Source organism: Dromaius novaehollandiae, chromosome 1 (genome assembly GCF_036370855.1).
Source record: "Dromaius novaehollandiae isolate bDroNov1 chromosome 1, bDroNov1.hap1, whole genome shotgun sequence".
Taxonomy (NCBI): Eukaryota; Metazoa; Chordata; class Aves; order Casuariiformes; family Dromaiidae; genus Dromaius; species Dromaius novaehollandiae.
The window spans coordinates 77193445-77214128 of record NC_088098.1 but is presented as its reverse complement, the minus strand read 5'-3'; the positions used below and the strand labels follow the sequence as shown (position 1 = coordinate 77214128).

Genomic DNA, 20684 nt, shown 5'->3' with positions numbered 1-20684 from the left:
GTGCTGAGAATTCAAAAAAACCAAGAAGCCTTTCATAAGAAAAAGAAGAAAAGGAAGGAAAAATCCCAGACTTGGAGTCATCTGGGTCCACTGAGGAGCTGAAGTGCCATTAATGAAACATAGATTTTACATCCTCCACTCCTCACTAGCCCATTTTGCATTTCAGGGTTGAATTTTGGAGGGTTGGTTTAATCTGGGGGTCTGGCAAACCCATCTGCGCTGCTGGTAGTGCACAGTGGCCGAGTTGCTATGTTGCAGGCCCCGTTGAGTCTGGACAGACACCTGGGAAGACAGAGTTCCTCCTGAGAGGAGCTAGCAGTGTAGAATGGTGGTATTTGTTAGGGAATGTGGATACTACAAAGCTGACTTCACTGAGTAAGAAACTCATGATGAATGAACACAAGCCTAATCTTTTTTTGAGCTTGAAATATCTCAATTTGGTAGTAAAGTCATTTTTTTCCCTGCAAATCCTTCTTCCAGTTCTGGATAGAACCACTCCAAGAGGAGGAAATGTGTTAATGGAAACATTCTTCCTATGCTTCTACTGCTGTTAGTTTTTTTTTTTTTTTTTTTTTTTCCCAGAGAAGCCTATTTTTCCATAGTATCTAAGTATTTGCCAGCAACTTCTCCTGTAAAAGGTAGTATTTCCACATCCGCTTTTGTATGCAGTGTAGACTTGCATATTCTTTTAAATCTATTTTGGCTGTATTTTTGTTACCCTTCAAGGCAAAATGAAGAGAGTGGGACTGGGTTTGGAGCTGGTACTCTCAAATGCAAATACGTTCTTTCTACTTAAAGCTCTCCCACGTGTTTCACGCTGGTGATAGAGTTTGTTTGCTCACCAGAAGCTTTCCACTTTTCAGGGGTGCAAATCCTCTTTGCTGTACTATTGCATGGTAATGAGCAGATCCCACTACAAGGTACAGTAATATGGTGCATCTCATGGCTTAACACACCCTCTGGAGTGGCAGTGGCAAAGAACTGTACTTTGGCGGGGAGGTACAAGATTAAGGGCATGGGGCTCAGCTGTATTTAGCTGCTGTTTGCTGGTGTATTTGCATTGAGAGGGAAGGCATCCTGGAGCAGTATATTTATATACATAAGTATACTTATCCGAGTGTACGGATTGTGCGAGGATGGTGCTGGTCATGTTCATTTTCCTTCCTCCCACCAGTGAATCTTGGCCCGGGCTGATGACTAGTAGCCCACCCAGCTATAGCTATTATTTCTGGCTGACAGTAGACTTCAGGAGATGTCTGCAGGTCAGTTGTGTGTGGTCAGCACTTGAGTTTTTCTTCATGACCCCATGGGACTGCTTTAAAAAAAAAAAAAAAAAAAAATATTGCAGGCCCCTAGGGCCCACCCCTTCAAGTTTGGGAGGATGAAGGAGGACAAGCTGCAAACTGTGAGAACAGTCATCCCAGGTCCAGCCTGCTATTGCATCTCCAGCAGTGGTCAGTTGTGAGTGCCTCCTGAAGAATATAAGAATGATAGATCTACAGTGACGCTTTCTCAGTATGCTCTGGCAGTTTCCTTATGCACAAATCCACAGCTCCACCTGTATCTCCTGATGATTTTTTTTTTGAACTGCTTACAGACAAATTGTACTGCATTGCAGTGAATCAGATGTTTGTTTCTGGCCTAGGTAACTGTCACAACAATTGGTTACGGAGACAAAGTGCCACAGACGTGGATTGGGAAGACCATAGCTTCCTGTTTTTCAGTGTTTGCAATATCTTTCTTCGCTCTGCCAGCAGTAAGTAAAATGTGGATCAATTTTCTTTAGCTGTCTGTCCAAACTGGACTGCACAATTAAGTAATTTTAAATTGGTACCTTTATGGGAGAATGAGTTTGACTGTTACTTCAGACTATAAGTTTATGCATGCACACGTACTCATTTATAGTGTGTGTTCAACTGTACATGCACACGCACACATAAATGAATAAAACAACAGTATCTTTAGCATAGCATTTTTGCTTATAAAAATCAGTGTCTTAGGAAGAAGGTAAGACTGTTTTCACCATTTGAAGAACTGAAGCGGAGGGAATTTGGGGGGGGATTATCTTGGTTTCCCCCACACATGCATGTCAGCCACAGAGCTGAAACTTCCTTCCTACTTTTGATTTTTATGAAAAGACATCGGGGTGCTGTAAGGTAAGAAACTCTGCTACAGAGCAGGAATCTAGGAAACTGCATCTACTTTCCTATATGGCACTAAAGCATTGTTTCTGGGCTTTTTGGATCCCAAATAACTGAAGGAGGAGCCATCAAGATAACACCACCAAAACAATTAGAATACACAAGGTATTCCTGCAGTTCCTAGCAGTTTTCATAGAAATGCTGAAATTACATAGCTTGTCTTTGACTTCACTGCTTAATTTGTCTGGAAAATTGAGCTGAGGTCTACTTTTGGTTGTGTTGTTTTGTGGCGAGGAAGAAAAAACAAGTGCAGAGAATAGCTGTAGTTTGGTCATGATGTTGGCGTTTGCTTCTCCCCATTGTGCAGGGTTGCCTTCGTTAATGTGACTGCCTCTGTGACTAATGGCACCTGTGGACTGTAGCAATAAACACATGCTGTTTATTGAAGTTATATAATGCTAAGATCAACCTGCTCAATCACAATTTTATTTGTTGGCTAAACAGTTTTCTGTCACTGTGGACACTTGAAAATTCAGAAACCATGTGACTGATTTACTTTGTCTGTTGTGTTTTTTTTTCTAGACAAGCCTCTTATGGCCTTTTATTTCAAGTGCCAAATATCTGGTTTAGCCACACCAAGTCTTGTTGGAGTCCGACGAGTAATTTTGTTTATTTTTAGGGTATTCTGGGTTCTGGTTTTGCCCTAAAAGTGCAACAGAAGCAACGCCAGAAGCATTTCAACAGACAAATCCCAGCTGCAGCTTCCCTAATTCAGGTAAGGCCCCTAACAGTAAGACAGATAGAAGAGTAATACAGGAGGAGTGTGGCTGAGTGGTTACATTACTACCTGAAAATCACAGTTACTGGGTTTTATTATAAATCTAAAACTTGCTTTTAACCACCTAATCTTTCTGATACACTTTAGCCACTAAAGAAAATTAGATAATTGCCTGTCCCCCTCTTAGGAGTAAGCATAGGAGGTGTCACTAACCTGACATTCACAGGCATAATGACACTAGTTGGATGCAGAGAGTTTATTTAACTATATAGCAAGAAAAAAAATGGTCATAATCTTTCCTTTACCTTTAATTGCTAACTTCCTTTTTATATCGCCTTAGTCCCTCTGCATCTGCCAAATCCAGAGGTGAAGAATGTGCATATCCACACACTCTCCCCCTCTCGCTCCCTCCCTCCCTCTTCTCGCTCCCTCCCTCCCTCTTCTCGCTCCCTCCCTCCCTCTTCTCGCTCCCTCCCTCCCTCTTCTCGCTCCCTCCCTCCCTCTTCTCGCTCCCTCCCTCCCTCTTCTCGCTCCCTCCCTCCCTCTTCTCGCTCCCTCCCTCCCTCTTCTCGCTCCCTCCCTCCCTCTTCTCGCTCCCTCCCTCCCTCTTCTCGCTCCCTCCCTCCCTCTTCTCGCTCCCTCCCTCCCTCTTCTCGCTCCCTCCCTCCCTCTTCTCGCTCCCTCCCTCCCTCTTCTCGCTCCCTCCCTCCCTCTTCTCGCTCCCTCCCTCCCTCTTCTCGCTCCCTCCCTCCCTCTTCTCGCTCCCTCCCTCCCTCTTCTCGCTCCCTCCCTCCCTCTTCTCGCTCCGTTTAGAAAAATGCCCCAATAATACTTTTCGTTATCATACAAAGTGCTATCTTGGCACACAAATATTAAAATGTGGCATGCTGTGGAAAAGGGGAAGCAGAAATATTCTAACGTTTGTCAGGATTTGCTTTTGTGGGGTTCACTTTTACCACCGCAAACAGCAGTCAGGCCCCAGCTCCTAGGAACAACTCTGCAAAGAGTATACTTAAAATCACTGTGTGCTGACTGTGTTTTTCCTCATGCAGATTACCCTTAGCAAAACTGTGTATGAGGCAAAAGTATGTTTTATTAGGCACGCTGTTGTGCAGCATAGCATGGTGATTGCAGTCCAAGCCCTTAGGAGCATGCATGCATACATACATAGATGGGGTAGTTTGGTGTCAGCCTGTTTTTTGACGAGTTCTGCCTTATCCATCCTGTAGGACACAGTGCCCATTCGTTCACTGCGAGTGTTGTTCGGATTTTATTACAGACCCTGTGGCGGTGCTATGCAGCGGAGAAATCATGCAGTTCCACAGCAACGTGGAAGATCTACGTTACGTCACCTGCTCAAAATCCCCAAAAAACTCCAGCGCCATCTAGCCCTAGTCTGAGAAAACAGGTTGTGTGGAGTTGGCAAAGCTCCCTGTTCTGCTTTTTGCTTTTGCTTTGGTTGGGATAACATGGAGCTCTCCATGGAGCTGCAGCTGAAATAAAGCTCCCCAAGTGGGACTACCTAAATATAGGTAACTACTGGCAAGCCTGCCTAGCCTTCAGCACCCATTCCAGAAAGAAACAGGTCTGCACAGCAGTAGGTGCAGATACTGCTAGCTCAGATACCTAGGCCGTCTGAAGTGATATTAGAGACTGGCTTTAGGCAGTGAAATGCTGCTGATGCCTGTCCCCCAGTGGAGAGTTGCAAAACATTTCTCCACAGCATGCACCAATAGCTGCATCTGCCTGATGGTGTGAATGTGTTGGTGTTACAGTAGTGTTAGCTACTCAGTGCTGAGCCGCATGTAAATGTGCAGTGAGAGACTAGCTCTGTCCTGAGCTGCTTTGCAACCAGGAGGAAAGGGGTAAAGCTGACAGAAGGCTGAACGGCCTGCAGCAGCTGGAGGAAGAGCTGGAAAAAATTGGTTCTTGATGCCCTTCACTCTTTCACTGTTTTCTTCAATTGTGAGAAGGAGTTCCCTAACATACGATTAAACCTGAACTTTCCCTGTGAGCTACTCACCCTAATTCGATCTGCATCCACTGTCTTAGTGATAGATGCCAATCTCTAAAGCTTTTCTTGCCCTGTTTCAGTTCCGACATGCTTTTGTTTAATTGCTCACAGAGCTGAACAGAGCTAATTCCAAAAGACTAAATGTAGACCAGAATGAAGTAGGATTGGTTTACTCAGACCAAGTAGCTTTGTCCTATTTGTGATGGTACTGAGCCAGCAGCCATTTGTGCCTGTGTGTGCAAATACTTATACTCTCTTATGACAATTTATCTCTTAACTGCCTAGCTGTCCCATCAGAGACCAGAATACTTTGCAGAATTGAGCACAGTAGCTCTATTTCTGTATTTTGTCAGAAGGCAGCTAGAACCCCAGGCAAGTGAGAAGGATGCCCCTTCCCTTTGTCTGGAGGCATGCGAGCAAGAGAACCGATGGGGCTGGAGCGCATGGGTGGCTATTCACGACAAGTGTGGAACTAAATGCCGTGTTGTGGGAAGTAAAGTTTGTGTAGCTGGAAGGTGGCAATGACTGGTCATCTGGAGCATCATCCAGACAGTAGACTGTACATGCCATGTAGTCAATATGTGAGTGGCTGCTCTGCTGGTCACTTCTAGTCATGAAGACAGATGAAGATCAGCCTTGCTCGGAACCAGTCAAATTCAAATGTCGGTTGTCATTCTTGTGCACCAGTTACAGTGTGTTTAAGTTGTCTCCTAGGTTTCCAAAATTGAGAGAGCTTCTATTGTGGACGTAGAGGGAAAGGTGGTTCTACTCCTGGAATGCCTAATCCAGCAGATTTCACCTCTGCATAAGAGGGCTGAGAAGCTGCACAGTGCCTTGCTAATAATTTAAAGTCTATGGTTATGTTTTTATTAGCACTTTAGAAGACAGCTAAAGACAAGTTATTTGAGTATACAACTGATTAATATTTTGGGTGCCTGGAGTTTTGGACCCAGTTTGAGAAATGATAATTGAGACCTGGCTTTTGGAGAGCTCTAGGCATCTTCCCCTGAGAATCAGTCTCTTACCATGTTTAGGGTGAGAATCTGGAATCAGCCACTTTGAAAACATTAACACTTTCTTGCAATTTTAATCACATTCTTAAATAAACCTTTAGATGAATTTACTGTACAGTGGAGTTCACATGTATGCTTTTTTTTTTTTTTTTTTTAATATCTTCTGATATCATCCCATCTCTATTGCCACAGACTAGAAGATACAAAAGAAAAGGGAAACCAGGCTTTGGTAATGGTTCTGCACCTGTAATAAACCCCGGAGAGACTGCCCTGTCTATTCCACAGATCACTTATGATCACGTTGATGAACAAGAAGACAAAAAGGATGTGTCTTTCTACATAGAAGAACCAGGAGGTAATTTATTTTCATTTATATTTAGGTTAGCAGTTTTTCTTACAGACAATGTTAAAGGGAACTGAACTGACAAAGAGAATTTCTATGAAAAAGTAAAACTATTCAGTAAAGCAAGCTGCCTGAAAACAAGGACAATTACCTGACAAAAACAGAGAGACAAAATAAAGGAAAACTTTTAGATACATGTGCTGTGAACATCAAAAAGAGGTTTCTTCTTGTTTGCCACAATATAACACTATATCCAAAAATTGTAATAGTTAATTTTACCTTTCTGAGTTACCTCAGAGCTGGCCAGAAAGCTCACTTAGGTCTACCCCAACTCTAGACTTTCTGTATCTCACATAGAGCCTGAAGGAAGGAATTTTTTTTTCTCTTTTTACTTGTTAACATCACCACCTCAAGCAATGTGCAAATCAGTTGTGATTGGAACAACATAAATATTTTGTGCTTAGGCTAACCAGGAGGTTTTGATGAGTGTTGTTTTTTTTTTTTCTGGCTTCATTAAAGTATGTGTTGCTGTTAGTAATTGTTGCATTTCAACCTGGAAACTTGCTGGATTTCACTGCTGAGCTCAGATATTGCTGTATTTGTAAATTTCTTTTTTTTAATGAAGCTTGTGGTGAAAATGTAGATCTTCTAGATCTTTAGGTCAAGGAGAGACTGTGTCATCATATTCTAGGAACTGAGTTCACTACCTAGAGGCGTGCGAAGCCTTGCCAAGTTAACTTGAGGTATCTGAAGGTGCTGGCTCTAGTCAGAGGTGTTACACTCTTGTTTAATGCTTTGACTTTGACTTTCACCTGTCTCTGATAAGCCTGAACACCATCTCTATATAAAATAAGACTCTTGCATTATGTTGAGGCTGATGCCTGATTTCAGCCTGGGGAGAGAGAGAGAGTGTGTGTGTGTGTGGGGGGGGGGGAACGAGGGAGCTGTGGATGGTCTTGTGACATGATGATTTCTTTAAAAAATATTTTAAAAATACTTTTGCTCCCAAAGGGAGTATGCTGTGTCTGTTGTATTGAGCACGATCAGCAGTGGTAGTTTCACTGGCTTGTTCTGACTTTACAGATTTTCTGGGTTGTAATGTCAAAGCAACCTGTGATCTGTCAGTCCAAAGTATTTAGCATGGAGCTGAGAGATATCTGTAAGGGGCAGGAGCTCCTGGCTCCCACAGGGATTTAGGAAGACTTCAAGCTGCTGTTTCATACAATTGATTGCCATGAGCCTGTTTCTGTGGGAGGAAGAGGTTCGTTCTTATACTGGTGGAGGTTTCTGTTCCCCCTCCTGTTCTTACTTGTGTTCTGTCTTTCCTTCTGTTGTTTTGTGTTGAGGTCAGAGTGCTTTTCAGCAATGACAGTGTTTCTTTTTGTTCCTGTTGCTTGGTGTTTCCAGTGCTTTAACAGGGCTCTGGGAAAGGGGTGTAAAAGCATGATTTATAAATAAAGCTGCCATTTTAACGACATGCCTCTCTAGAGTGCTGTGTTCACAGTTCATTCTCAACACCCTTGTCCGCTAGAGCTATGCAGTGGCCCTTGCTGACTATGTAATTGCAGGTTTTGCTCAGTGTATCTTGGTATTGTGGCATTAGTTGAACAGTGATAGAAGAAAGTGTTGTATAACTAAAATATCCTTTAATAACACTGTTAGTCCTCAACTTCTTAGCTTCTCTGTTGTCCATGTCCATTTGTCTGTCAACACACATTTATTCACTTAAGCTGTATTTCTTAAAGGTTCATAGTTTGTCTGAGCAAAGTGCTGTGCTTCAGAGGAAAGGGACTGAAAAGACTAGCATGTATTTTTGTTTGTTTGTTTTTCCTTCTGACAGCTTGGTAACAGAGGAAAATGAAGGCATTTTCCCTTCTTTTTTTCTGAAAACACTTTCCTGTTATGTTTTTATTTTTCTGGTTGGTGTGTTTTACTCTTCTGAGAGACAGCCATACATATTATTCCCTTATCAGTTAATTTTTTCTGTTTTTCTTTTTTGTTTTGCCTTAGCCAGTGTCAGGGTAAGTTACACTTCATTTGATTTTTCTGATTTATTCCATCTGTTGCAAAGCTGCCAGGAATGTAGCTGCCTAACTTGATTGCTCAACTGACTGAACATTCTTGACACCTCTCAAAAGTTTAAACCTGCCTTCTCTTAGCAAAGTTCTTTTTGCCAGAACTAATGGGCTTCTATTTTTGGGAAGTGGAAGCACCAGGCTGCAAGCCTTTAGATGGGGTTGTTATTTTTCCTGTCTCTTAAAAAGCTAAAAGCAGAAGAGGCAGAGAATTGAAATAAAAACAATAAAGAAATGGCAATTGAAAGGGATAGTGTCAGCTTCTGTTTCAGTGTTGCTGTAGTGGAACACTTTGTTCACTGGTTGTAGGAGCTGGATTTTTTTTACAGATGATGCCAAAATTTTGAGGTTGAATTGAATCATTTCTATAGGCCTGACCTAGCAAGAGCAAAGCTATTGCTTTAAACCCAGCTGCTCTTGCCTACTGCTGCAGACAGGTGTGAGGGAGTGTGTAGGGACACTCGCAACAAATGTCTGGCAACTGCAGGCAAAGGAATAACTGTCCCACAAGGAAAATTCCTTGTCCTGGGTAGAAAATAGGTTGAAGCAGAGAGAAAGCTTTTAGATTAAGGGAAGAGTTACATTGATTCAGGAACTGCATTATATGGGCACAGCTTTTCTCAGGAGAGATGAGTTTTTCTTAGGATATCCTGTTCAAGTATCCATATTCATCCAGCATGTTCTTGTCATGTTTAAAAACTTTCTTAGGATGCATATCTTTCAAGACTAGGCAAAAATGCAAATGCTTTCCTCTTCTATATCTCTAAAGTGAAGGTTTGAGAAAAAGGAAGCCTTACAAAGCCTACAGATGTGATCAATAGTAATAAAGGTTTGTGAGGCACCTGTGTATGTCTGTATATGTATAATAAAAAACATGTATTGGAATTCCCTGCCTAAATAAAACAGTATAGTTTTTATGGCTATATTATCAAGTGAAGCTGAGGTATTATGGGATATTAGAGAGTCTGCGGGGCAGACAATAGTAGTAAATAGTAGTAATAGGGATTCCACTATCCCCCCAAGTAGGCTGGAGTAAGGATAGTGCATAATGTACAAACTAAATCTTTAGATACCTTAAGTGACTGCATCTTGGAACAAATACTTAGAGGACCCAAAAGAAGAGAAACAGCTCTTGATTTAGTTCTGCACAGTGCGTCAGGTTGAGGGTGTGACTTTTGAAGAGTGGCCTATAAGAGGACAAAATTGTTCATCCTTGCAGGAATGGAAGGGCCAAAAATTTCTCAAAATAGTTTCCTCCCCCCCCCCCCCCCCGAGGTCAAATTTGTCAAAATAAGGCTATTTAGAAAGAAATTAAAAGAAGCAGCTAAAGGAAGGATGGATTTATAAAATTCTGGAAAATAACTGTGGTGCCGGACATACTTCAGTGCAGCAATCTCTCCCTACATTTCTACTGCCTCAAATCAAGAACTTTTATATACCAGGGTGCATAGCTTAGTTTTTTCTGTGAGGGATTCAAATCACTAATGGTTTCATTCTCATCCAAGATTATTACAGCCTTTATTATTGTTCTTTATAGTCTAGAAATTGAGCTTTAACTGTGTATCTGTCAACTGCTGTGTATATGCATACTCTTATGCAGTAGGGTTAGTTATCAGGATGACAAGGCAAGTATGAACTCTCCAGCATCTTTAATGTGCCTGTAAGATTTAAAGAAGGCACTTAGGTACCAAGATGATAGTTATTTATGATAGCAAGAATGAGTGACAGGTCATAAAGACCAATCCAAAGAAAAGAATAAGAATAACACGTGTATGTAACTGACGGTCCTTTATAGACACTGAGTTTCATCTTCAAATACCTATCCACTGTAATTCATGCTTCCCAAAATGAGCTGAATAGCTGTTTCATAACATTTTTTATTAGGGAAAAAATATATAAAAATATGGAAGTTTTTAGACCTTGAAGGTGAGCCTCCTGAGACTGCAGCGGATGGAACACAACATTCTCTGACAAATTTTTTACAATAATGAGTTGTGTGTACAACCTACAATAACTGACAAAGTCACAAGACCCTCACAGTGATAAATTTCTGCTGGGATAAAAACTCTCTCTCTCTCTTTATCACTATGCTCTTCTGATTTTTTTTTTTTTTTTTTTTTTTTTTTTTTTTTTTTTAGTTTCTTGCCTGCTGATATATTTTCCCCTCATATTGAAAGTAAAACTGTATAAAAGTAACTTTTCAACTGGAGGTGGAAAGAACTTTAATTTGGATGACCCCCAAAATACCTTTGTAAGTCCTCTCAGATGAATGCATAATAGTATTAATGTTAATTTATTTTGTCTGTATTGTTAGTTTAGGGGCCAACATTTCAGAATTGGCCCATCCAGCAAGTGGATTAGTTGTTCCTAGAAACTTGTTGCATTTCTGTGGGGGAAGAGAGCTGCTTTTCCTCTGTGGTGTGGATGGATTACCATCTGCAGTACATATAAAGAAGCAAACATTTTAAATGAAGTGGATTCATAAAGATTCCAGTGCTGACAAGTTGAGTGAAAGATGAGGAAAACCATGTGGCTAAAATTAACTAAACAAAGCAAACACCAAAGCTTTTGGGGGTCTGCATAACTGTCAGTAAGGCAGGAAAGGGTAAATATAAAGATATGCTCCAAATTATAAGAGAAAGTACCTGGATACCTTGCTTCTGAAAAACTTCATACCCTTAAGAAGGTGAGTTTAGCAGATGCCAGTGGTTTTATAGAGAAAACCTATATTCACCATAGAGCTGCTTAATTCCTAAATTTGGAAGTTCAGGACTTGTAGGTTATACTGATACTTGCTTGTGGGTAAGAATTGTGGGAACATACTTGTGTGCTTCTACCAGAAAGTTTTCAGTCATTGCCACTCAGCCCTAGCTGTCCTGAGCAGGAGCTTTTTCTTCTTCCCTGACCAAATGAGGATAGTAGAGCTAAGAGGGGGGTGGTGGAAGGGGAGATGGAGGCTGGGAGGAAGAGATCAGTTGTCTCTGCCAAACACACTTTTATTTCTGACTAAATCCAGCAGCTTTTGAGATTTTAAAATTTTTGTTCTCCATTTATTCAACTCCCTGTTCTGCCTGATTTAGGAGCAGAGTTTAGATCACTGATCACTGAATTATATGAAACAAACAGGGACTTTTTAAACAAGTGGAGTCCTGGAGACCATGAGGGTGTGCACAGTCTGAGAGAAGGTATTTGTGGCTCTCAAACTTTTTCTGATTAAAATATCAGTAAAATTGACTTTAGAGATTGCTCATGTGAAAGTGTTTTCTGGGGAAAGCAAAGGCAGCCCACCTACATGAGATGTCATTTAGTTGATAATGTTCCAGCTCACTTCAGTTGTAATGTAAGACTGAGTCCAGTTGTTCAGTAGCAAAAGGAAACTTACTCTCCTTATGATAACCAGCCTTTTCTTGTGGACTTAATCATGAAGCTGACAGAGGATAGGTATGTAGTAAATCATACATGCTATGGAGTTAAAAATGAACAGAAAACAACAGAAGTCTTGTCAGTCATAGACCAGTACTGCCATTGTTTTTAATAAGATTGACTATTAAGACTGAAAAAGGAAATAAAATGAGACTATCAGCACAACAGGGGGAAAAAAAAAAAAGAGTTAATTAAAAAAAAGTTGCAAATAAGGGCACATCCCAGAATAGTGTTTTGGGGGGTTTTTTTGTTTGTTTTTGTTTTGTTTTTTTTGCCAAAGGAATAAGCATCTCAGATAACTGTTAAAAACTTACAGTATGAAGAAGATTAGTGAAGCAAATAAATTGTATTTATGAGTCAACATATTGCCTAACAATAAAATGAAGCCTGTTTTTAAAAGGTCAGATTTTGTTTTCTTCCATTGTGTTGGTGCATATGCCTAAAATAGATGATTTTGGATTTGCAGTTCATGGAGAAACCAGACTAAATGCATAATCTGTCTCAGAGGGCAGGAATGGTGCCAGCTTGATCAGTCTTGCAACAACCTCTGCTTCTCAGTTCTGGGACCAAAAGATCATGGTCTGCAAGTTAGGGTTGCTGGTAACATGAAGAGAAGAGATGAAGAATAAGCCCACTGAAACTCTTAGATTATTTAAATGATGATGCCAGAAGCACAAGGGGAAAAGAGAATTTGCAAGTCTTAGTCTAATCACAGTTGCTATTAAATCTATCATAGTTTACTAAAAACTATAGCAATTTATTTTGCAGGACTGAGATGGTGGTCACGATTGCTGCTTTGAGATACAGAATGTATGTTGTGATAATCTTGCTTGTAAGTCTCTGCACAATAAAAGGAAGGAAGAATATCCAAGACCCTGTCATATGGAAGTGCTGGAGAGAATTCAACTCTTGACCAAAAAGTCAGAAAAAACAAATTTTGTTTTGTTATGTTTGAGCAACTAGCAGATTCATCTGCAATGGAGGACTTTTTAGCTTTTCCTGACATCTGTCAGAGAAGGACATGCTATCTAGCTAAGTCTTGGGTATTCTTGGTACAGAAGGTGGGAGTAGAAATAGAAGTGAGGCTGTTCTGCCTTTGATTCCCACTACTAAAGATTTGATTAAAAATATGGAATATGTGTTGGGGGATGGAGAGTAACCATAAAATGGTAGATTTAACCAGCCTTGAGAAGAAGAGAGAGGAAGAAAATGGGGAGACAGCACTTCAAGAATGGAAACTCAAAGTTGAAAAGTAAGGTACCATAAGAAGCAAGACCTAAGGGGAAAGAAGAGATTTCAGGAGACTTGGGATCTCCTTAACTAATTGAGGTGAATGTCCCAAATTCACTTTCTCAACATGCAGGAAAGGTGGGAGCAATCTGGCTAAATCATGACCTCAGGTTTTTAATGACCCAAAACTCAAGATGAAAGCCAATGGAGAGTGGAAGACAGGTCAAACTATTAAGTATAAAACAGTTCAAAGAAAGTAATGACAGCAAGAAATGATTAACATATTTTTCTTTTTTTGATGAAAGTTCACAATGAATTCACTAAAACTGACACTACAAATTGTCATTTGCTATTGTTTGGATAACAGTTCAGTGAGGAGAGAGCCAACTCACAGCGAGAGAGGATAAAATACACTGAAGTCCAGAGATTTTTTGATTATCTGGGCTTGCTGAGTACACAGCTGAGTAGTTATGGAGAGGTGGAAAAAACCTGAGAGCTGTCAGGATAAGGACTCATAGGAGGCTGGTGAAATTCTGTAAATCTAGAAAAGGGCACATAATGCATGCTTTAAAGCAGAGGGAAAAAGGAGTCACGGAGTTATGGATCAATGAGTGGATGTCCATTTCCCAGGGGAATGCTGGAATTGTCAAATTATTTTTTTATAAAATCCGGACAGCAGCAAGGAAATTCTCAACATGAATTTGTCAAGAGGAAATCATGTCAGATTGTGGGGTTTTTGTTTGCCATGTCACAGAAAACAAATCATGTGCCTTGTGGATAGGAGATAGGAAGGAGAGAGCATATATATTGATTTTTAATAAGCCCCTAACTCCAGTCTCACATGTATACATGCACAGGGAAAAGGTCGGGGCTTATGGCCTAGAAAATTAGTTTAGGCTACTGTAAGAGAGCTAAAAGTTTGCTGGACACTATACTTGAAGTGGTTACTGGTGGGTCACTGTTTAACTGGAAAAAGATATTTAGGTTTCTAAGCCTGATACTGTAAGTCCATCGGTGGGTTAGATGTTAGCCTAGAGAGGAATTTTTATTAAATATGTAGTTGATATCAACAGAAGGTTGACTGAAAGCATTTTGGAAGACAGCATGTGGGCCCATAAGTCTCCCATGCAGACAGCAATGGTCATGCAATTGGATCCTGCCTCACATTCCCCCACCAAGGCTGTATCTCACTAAGGTGCTGCAGTGATGTCTCTCCACACTTTGACAGCAAGCACTAAGGCAGTGGCTTGACCTGATCTCTAGTCTACTGATCGGCAGCTTCTGCTACTTTTCCACAGTGCAGCTGCACAGTAGTAAGGGATGTGTTGCACTCAAAAGAGCCATAGTAGATAATGTCTTCTCCAATGCAGTGTAGCACGGCAACTTCAGCCATTCATAGGATCACTTGCCTTCTTCAGGCTCATAGGATCCAAACTATTTGGGGGAAATGAAGGTCTAGCTTTGAGAGAGAGAAAATTAAGCAATCTGGGGTTTAAGGTTTCCCTTTTTATGAAGGGCTTGTTCTAGTTAAAATCCCTTTTTTCTAATTCTGTTCTAATTAGTCAAGTAATTTAATATTAAAAATTATAATGCAGGTCATGAGTCAGGAAGGGGAAACAAATATATAAATAGGGGTTAGCTAGGGAAACAGTCTATAAGAATCTACCCTTGAAAGTGTAAATAAGTATGTTTTTAGTGTTGCACAGTTCAGATTCCAAAAATACATTGTCATATAGGGTAAACATTTACATTTAAAATTGCATCCTTATAATCTAGATATAGATCCTTATAATCATTTATCTAAGTTTTAAGTCACTGAACAAATCCCTATGTTTCAGTAGTCTGACCTATTCATTTTTTAAATTAAATTTCATGCTGTGATTCTCAAAATTAGCAGAATTGTTAGCACTGGTGATGCCAAGTAGTTTGAGTTCTTCACAGCTGGCTGTCTCAAATGTAGACTAAAACAGTTTTAAAAGGCTGTTAATACTTGATTTTTTTCTCCCCACTGCAACTTTAGAAACTCATCTTTTTGTTACATGTTTTCAGTAGAGTAGAAAGTGCAACACATATCTAGTGAAATACAGTGCTCTACAATGTCAAATACCAGACTCCAAAGGACATTAATTTCAAAATGCAGGTACATCTCCATGTCATCTAGGAATGGAGAAAAGGAAAGAGAGCTTAGGCCAGTGGTGACATACAGAATAATTGTACTTCTACTATACAGTATGAGAATTTCCTTTGTAGTTCACTAGTGACTATATGGGAGTAAAGGCATTTTGGGCCATCTCAGAGCCTCCTCACTGAGGCTTTTGCTTCATCTTGTAAATAGGAAAGAGGGCAACTTTTTGCACTTTGATTTTCTTTGTGCACTGGTTTTGAAAAAAAGCCAAGCATGGTGCAGTTTGGCGTCAAAATCTCTCTCTCTCTCTCTCTCTCTCTCTTTTTTTTTTTTTTTTTTTTTTTTTTACCCATAGGCAACTAAAGTGACTGTTAAAATGAGAATGGGAAGGCAATGAAAAATCTCCAATACATTGCCGTTGGCTGGGGAGATTTGTTGGGATCCCAGTTTTCTGTGTTGAGACTATATGTAAAAGGCTCGTCTAGCGCTCAGAAGCAAGTACTGCATGAGTCAGTGTTCCTGGATTATGTCCTTAGCTCTGTTACTGATTTGCTATGTGACCTTGGGCAGACAATTAACTCGCTGTGCTTCAGTGGCGTCATCTGTTAAATGAATACATGTCTTGCCTCTGTCACAGAGTTGTTGCGAGTCTTAATTGTTTATGAAGTGTTTTTAGACTGACACAGCATTACAGAAGTGAAGAATGCTGTTAGTCAATGCACTATTAAACGTAGGCCTATTGGTTTATTTATTGTTAGCATAAACAAGGAGTGCAGTAATCGGGAATGTCAGCTTTTGCAAGAAGAGAAGCTGATTTTTGCATAAAACATAGTGAATGCTCTGTGGGGAAAGTAAGTGGTGAGCTGTGATTTAATCCAGAGTGCAAAGCTTCTTTTTAGCCATGAAAATTTGTTCTTTTTAATGGGAATGACAAAACATTGTTGTGGGGGATCAGGGCACCATGTTAAAATTGATGGCTTTTTTTTTTTTTTTAACTGTTTCTACTTAAATGGAGGAGTAAGTGCTAGTAAATATAACTTTCACCTTGAATGTCTGACTTAACATGGCTTGAACAAGCATGTCTTTTACATTTTGTATCAGCTGGAAAAGCTGAAAAGATTCCAGACTTAGAAATAAAACAAGTATAAAGTCTGTGTAAGTATATGTGTATGCAACCTTGACTGTCACTTAAAATGCGAGAGAAAAATATTTGTGCAAGGTTCTCTTACTTTCTGAATTTGTTGCCTGTTTGGATACCCAGGTGTACTCCACACTCAACAATTTAGCTAGCCTGATGTCCCTTTACATGCGACCTGCAGCTTCATGGAAGATGCTCTATAAATAAGTGTGATATAACAGGGATTCATGATATTCTTTCCTGATTATCCCAACTGGAAATCTGTGGGATTCTTTGCTTTGTGCTTCTGTACTTTGGAAATGCTTCCCTGCACCCACATCATGATGAGGCACCAGGGATACGTGCAGTGATGGAAAATACAGCCTGTCAGCTTGCCTGTAGATGTGCACAAGGTATTTTTGCACCTTTCTGTCAATTTACTCCTACTACATGTAAAAGTACTTTGTGTGTTTGTGTATAAACAGAAGGAAAAAAAGTCTAAGATATAAAGCTTTGTTTTGACTTATATATATGGCAAAAACTGACACATTCCAGTGCTCTTTATGGTTTTGGAAGTAAAGGTTCAAATACTCTTCAGAGACAGATGGCCAGGCTGTAGGTAATCCTCATATATAAAGTGGCTTTGCTTCCTATTAAGCTATGAATCTTCACACTTAGTTTTGAATTCCCACCTGACCCATCCATCTCTGGCTATGCTTTTCTTTCCACTGGTTTCATGAGTGTCATATCTGATAACCTGAAACTAATGTACTTTGCTCTTCTGTTGGAGCTGGAATGATGGTTCTTTGGCCTGATGCTAGCGTTGCACTAAGCCATGATCTGGTCTAGTGACACTTCAACATTTTTCCTGTTCTACTTCTAGTTACTCTGGTAAAGGGATTATCTGTGATGAGTGGCTTGATTTTAGGGGTAAGCACAACTGAGGTGTTCTAAAGGGATGTGATTTTCATTGCTGAGCTTCTTCCTGTTAAATCTCATCTGTGTAAGATCTGACAGACTGGAGGTGAAAAGAATTATTAGTTGCTCTGAAGACTGCCCATGTTCCCCATTAATCGTGAAAACCTAGGAAAATAGATACTGCACTGCGTGTCTGCCAGTTAAAGGTAGTCAGAACTCTAAGAAGTATTTTTCATGACTCTTGGCGGGGGTGGGGGGAAGGAAAGCAGCTGCTTGTCGTTTACTTAACCTTGCTTGGGCTAAATTTAATCAGTAGAAAACATCTGGAACTGATTCCCCTTCCACTTAGAGTGTCCAGTAATCTGCTGTGTATGTACAGCCAGTGCACCTTTAGCATTAGAATACTTGGCTAAACAAGCTTTTGAAATATTGTTATCTTTTTGGAAAGAAAAGAGGAAGCAACAGTAATTTCCTAATAAGCAAACATTTACAATGTTCTCTATAGGTTGCTTTGTTCATTGATTTTGTGCAGCTGCTGTATGAAATCCATTGATCAGAGTTAATAAATTTCCAAATGAGTAAGACTGCTTATTATTTGTATTGTTAAACTTAGTCCAAATTCTGAACTCTGCAATGTTGCTTGAGTACAACTGATGAAACAATGTGACCTTGTTACTTTATTTGATAGAGTGAAGCATTTAATTACGAGCAAACTTGGAAGACAAAAAAAGCTCCTGCCTATGATTTATGACTTGATTAGGCTAAAATAATTGAAGATTTTCTTGCAGAATAAGGGTGTTGGAGTTTTATAGTGAAAGTGATTGATGGCTGCTTTCCAATTGACTTTTCTATTAAATAAAACTAAATGAATCACTGAACTGGATAGAAATACTGGAGAAAAAACTTACCATTTTTTAAAAGCCACTCAGTGAGAGATGCATGGAAGAATAATTAATGCATTTAACCAATGCCTTCTGTGGGTAGTTCATCCCTCCTCTACAAAAGTTGGCAAAAATAGAATGGATGCTCATTTTTAATATAAATCCTGTTCACCTGCAGATCACTTATGTTTAAATATATGTACAATACCTCTTTGGAAACCAGAAGTTGATAAATCTGTCTTTAGGAAAATCTCCTCCTCCTAAGTCTTCTCCTGCAGAGAAATTTGCAGAGAATACCCCAGCTGACTTAGGCAGTGGCTTCTGGGAATTCCTCTGGGGTAAGGACCCCAGACAGGGAAAAAGGGTGAGGAGTGACCTTAGACATTCCTCTCTGCTCTGTCCCTTCTATTTGGGAGTTGTCTTGCTTTTCCTTCCATGCTGATGTGGGTCGGCTCCTATATATCACCTTCCTGTATTATGAAAAAAACACAGATGTAACCTGTTACTATTATCCAAAGCAGGACAAAAGTATCCAGCTTGGAAATATAAAAGCATAGGCCTTTTGATTGCTCTGCATTATCTTTGTAATCATTATTAATCATCTACCAGCAGTGCCAATCCAGCATCAAGGTGGCTTTCATCTTTCATTCTCCCTATGCTCTGTAGTGTGTGGTCTCACCAACATGAGAATTGTGTGGAGCTGGCATTGATTCAAAAACTCCTTTGTAAGAGGAGAAGAGTAATTTTACATCTTGAATAAGATGAATTATGGGAAGAGCATCTGTAATACAATTCTGATAACTAATTCCAGGAATTCTGGCTTGCACACAACCTGGTTCTGAATCTGCTTCATGGGCACACAAACTGTGACCCTATTCTGACCCTTTGGATCTATTTGTGTTCCTTCAAGTATTATATTATGCTGACTCCTCAGAACTTGATTCCAGTTTTCAAGAAAATTCTAAGCAGTATAATGCCAGTATTTGTTGCTAGTGGCTTTTTCGTTCCCTTTTTAATGGGGTGAATCAGACCATGGCAATGGGATACTCTAGATCTGGTTGTACTAACTCAATTAAGTTCCATTTCAGGTCAGATTGACCTAAATCTATCCTAGATTAGTTTGTGCTGAGTGAGCCATCGTGAAGCAAGAGTGTGCCGGCAGCCCTAGATAGAAGTCTACAAGTTTTTTGCTGCTGTTTGTTTGAAGGGCTCAGATTGGCTGCTGTTTCTATAACCTGGCAAGAGAGAGTACTAGATTTCAGTGTACACAGGGTCCCAGCAGCTTAAGTTTTACAGGGATGAATTTAGACAGCCTGATGAGCAGAAAGTACATGCAAAAGTGAATGCAGACTTCCTTAGCATAATAAAATGTAACTGTTAGAAAGTGCTTTTCCCTTTCCTGCGGAAGAAATGACATCTTTGGACATTCCTGAGGTTGCACTGTTTCTAATAAGATAAAATTGCATTCATAAAACAATAGGCCTATTAATATATGTTGTATGAATGATATTAAATATAGCTGATAAGAGATCTACTTGGTAGGATAGTGACAGTTTTCATATGGGGTTCATTTTGCCTGGTAAAGATTCTGAATTTGCTTTATATACAGTCTTCTGCTTAAGCCTCCTTAAAGGAAGGTAAGGTGTTCTTTGCTAGCTAAATAAATAAAACACATGAGTAATGCCGAACAGGAACAGGCTGGGTGGGTGTGAGGAGGATTTTTCTTGAACACATTATACAAATAAAGAAATCAAGGCAATTTAGATTGGGGTCCATAAAGATTGTCTGTGTGTCACTAGCAGTTTCTAAAAGAGAAATTTGAGGAAGTTCAATGTTTTAAAACATTGAATTTTGTTAGGATCAGGCTTATTAAGGAGACCTCTGATGCTCCTCTCTTCTGCCTCCTTCATCTCCACACCTCCCTGCCACAATGTGGAGCAGAGCTGCATGTGCTCCCATTTCACAGGACACAACCACACAACTCTACGCAGCCTTCTATCACCCCTCCCTCCATTCAGATGCTACTGCAGCAGGCTCTTGTGATTCTTGCCCACACACAGCAATAGAATTGTCTAAGAGATTTTCCAGTGTTTGTTTTGTTAGCTTCTGGGCCAACCATCTGAAGGATGCAGGAGAGAAGATGCATTTGCTTTGCACGTCCTGTGTTGTGTAGTACAGATATGCCCCATCTCAAATGCTGATATGTGTGGGTTTTTCTTTTTTTTCTTTTTTTTTTTTTTTTAATATGGCTGTCTCTGAAAGAAGCCAAGGTGTTAGCTATGTCAAATGAAGGCATTGTCATAGAAAAGCTCTTTGACTTAAGTGATCTCCTTTGAGAAATTGCTGTTGCAACTCCAGGGTAAATAACACTGCTGAATATTGCCTCTACGCTGGCAACTCATTTAAATTGTTACAGATCAAGTAACAAGGTGTGTTTTGATGACTGATTCGAATTGATTAGAGCCTGAGAGAAGAGTTTGTGGAGTGGACTTTCTTTGTTTTTTATTTAAGAGGGAAAGAGTTAAAGTATTGGTTGTGAACCCCTTAGAATATCAGATGAGAGTGATAGTTAGATCTAGGGGTAACAGAAGCAGGTGCTTTTCCAGGGGGTGCTACTCATGCTAGC

At 40.0% G+C, this 20684-nt stretch overlaps 1 protein-coding gene across 1 annotated transcript in view; it reads left to right on the top strand.

The window, feature by feature from the left end:
- LOC112984511 (potassium voltage-gated channel subfamily KQT member 1-like) overlaps positions 1 to 20684 on the top strand; it is a 498975-nt gene that overhangs the window by 66907 nt on the left and 411384 nt on the right. The window contains exons 7-10 of the mRNA XM_064517311.1: positions 1646 to 1756; positions 2821 to 2916; positions 4199 to 4327; positions 6139 to 6301. Of these exons, the coding sequence (XP_064373381.1) occupies positions 1646 to 1756; positions 2821 to 2916; positions 4199 to 4327; positions 6139 to 6301 (499 nt within the window). The remainder of the gene's footprint in view (positions 1 to 1645; positions 1757 to 2820; positions 2917 to 4198; positions 4328 to 6138; positions 6302 to 20684) is intronic.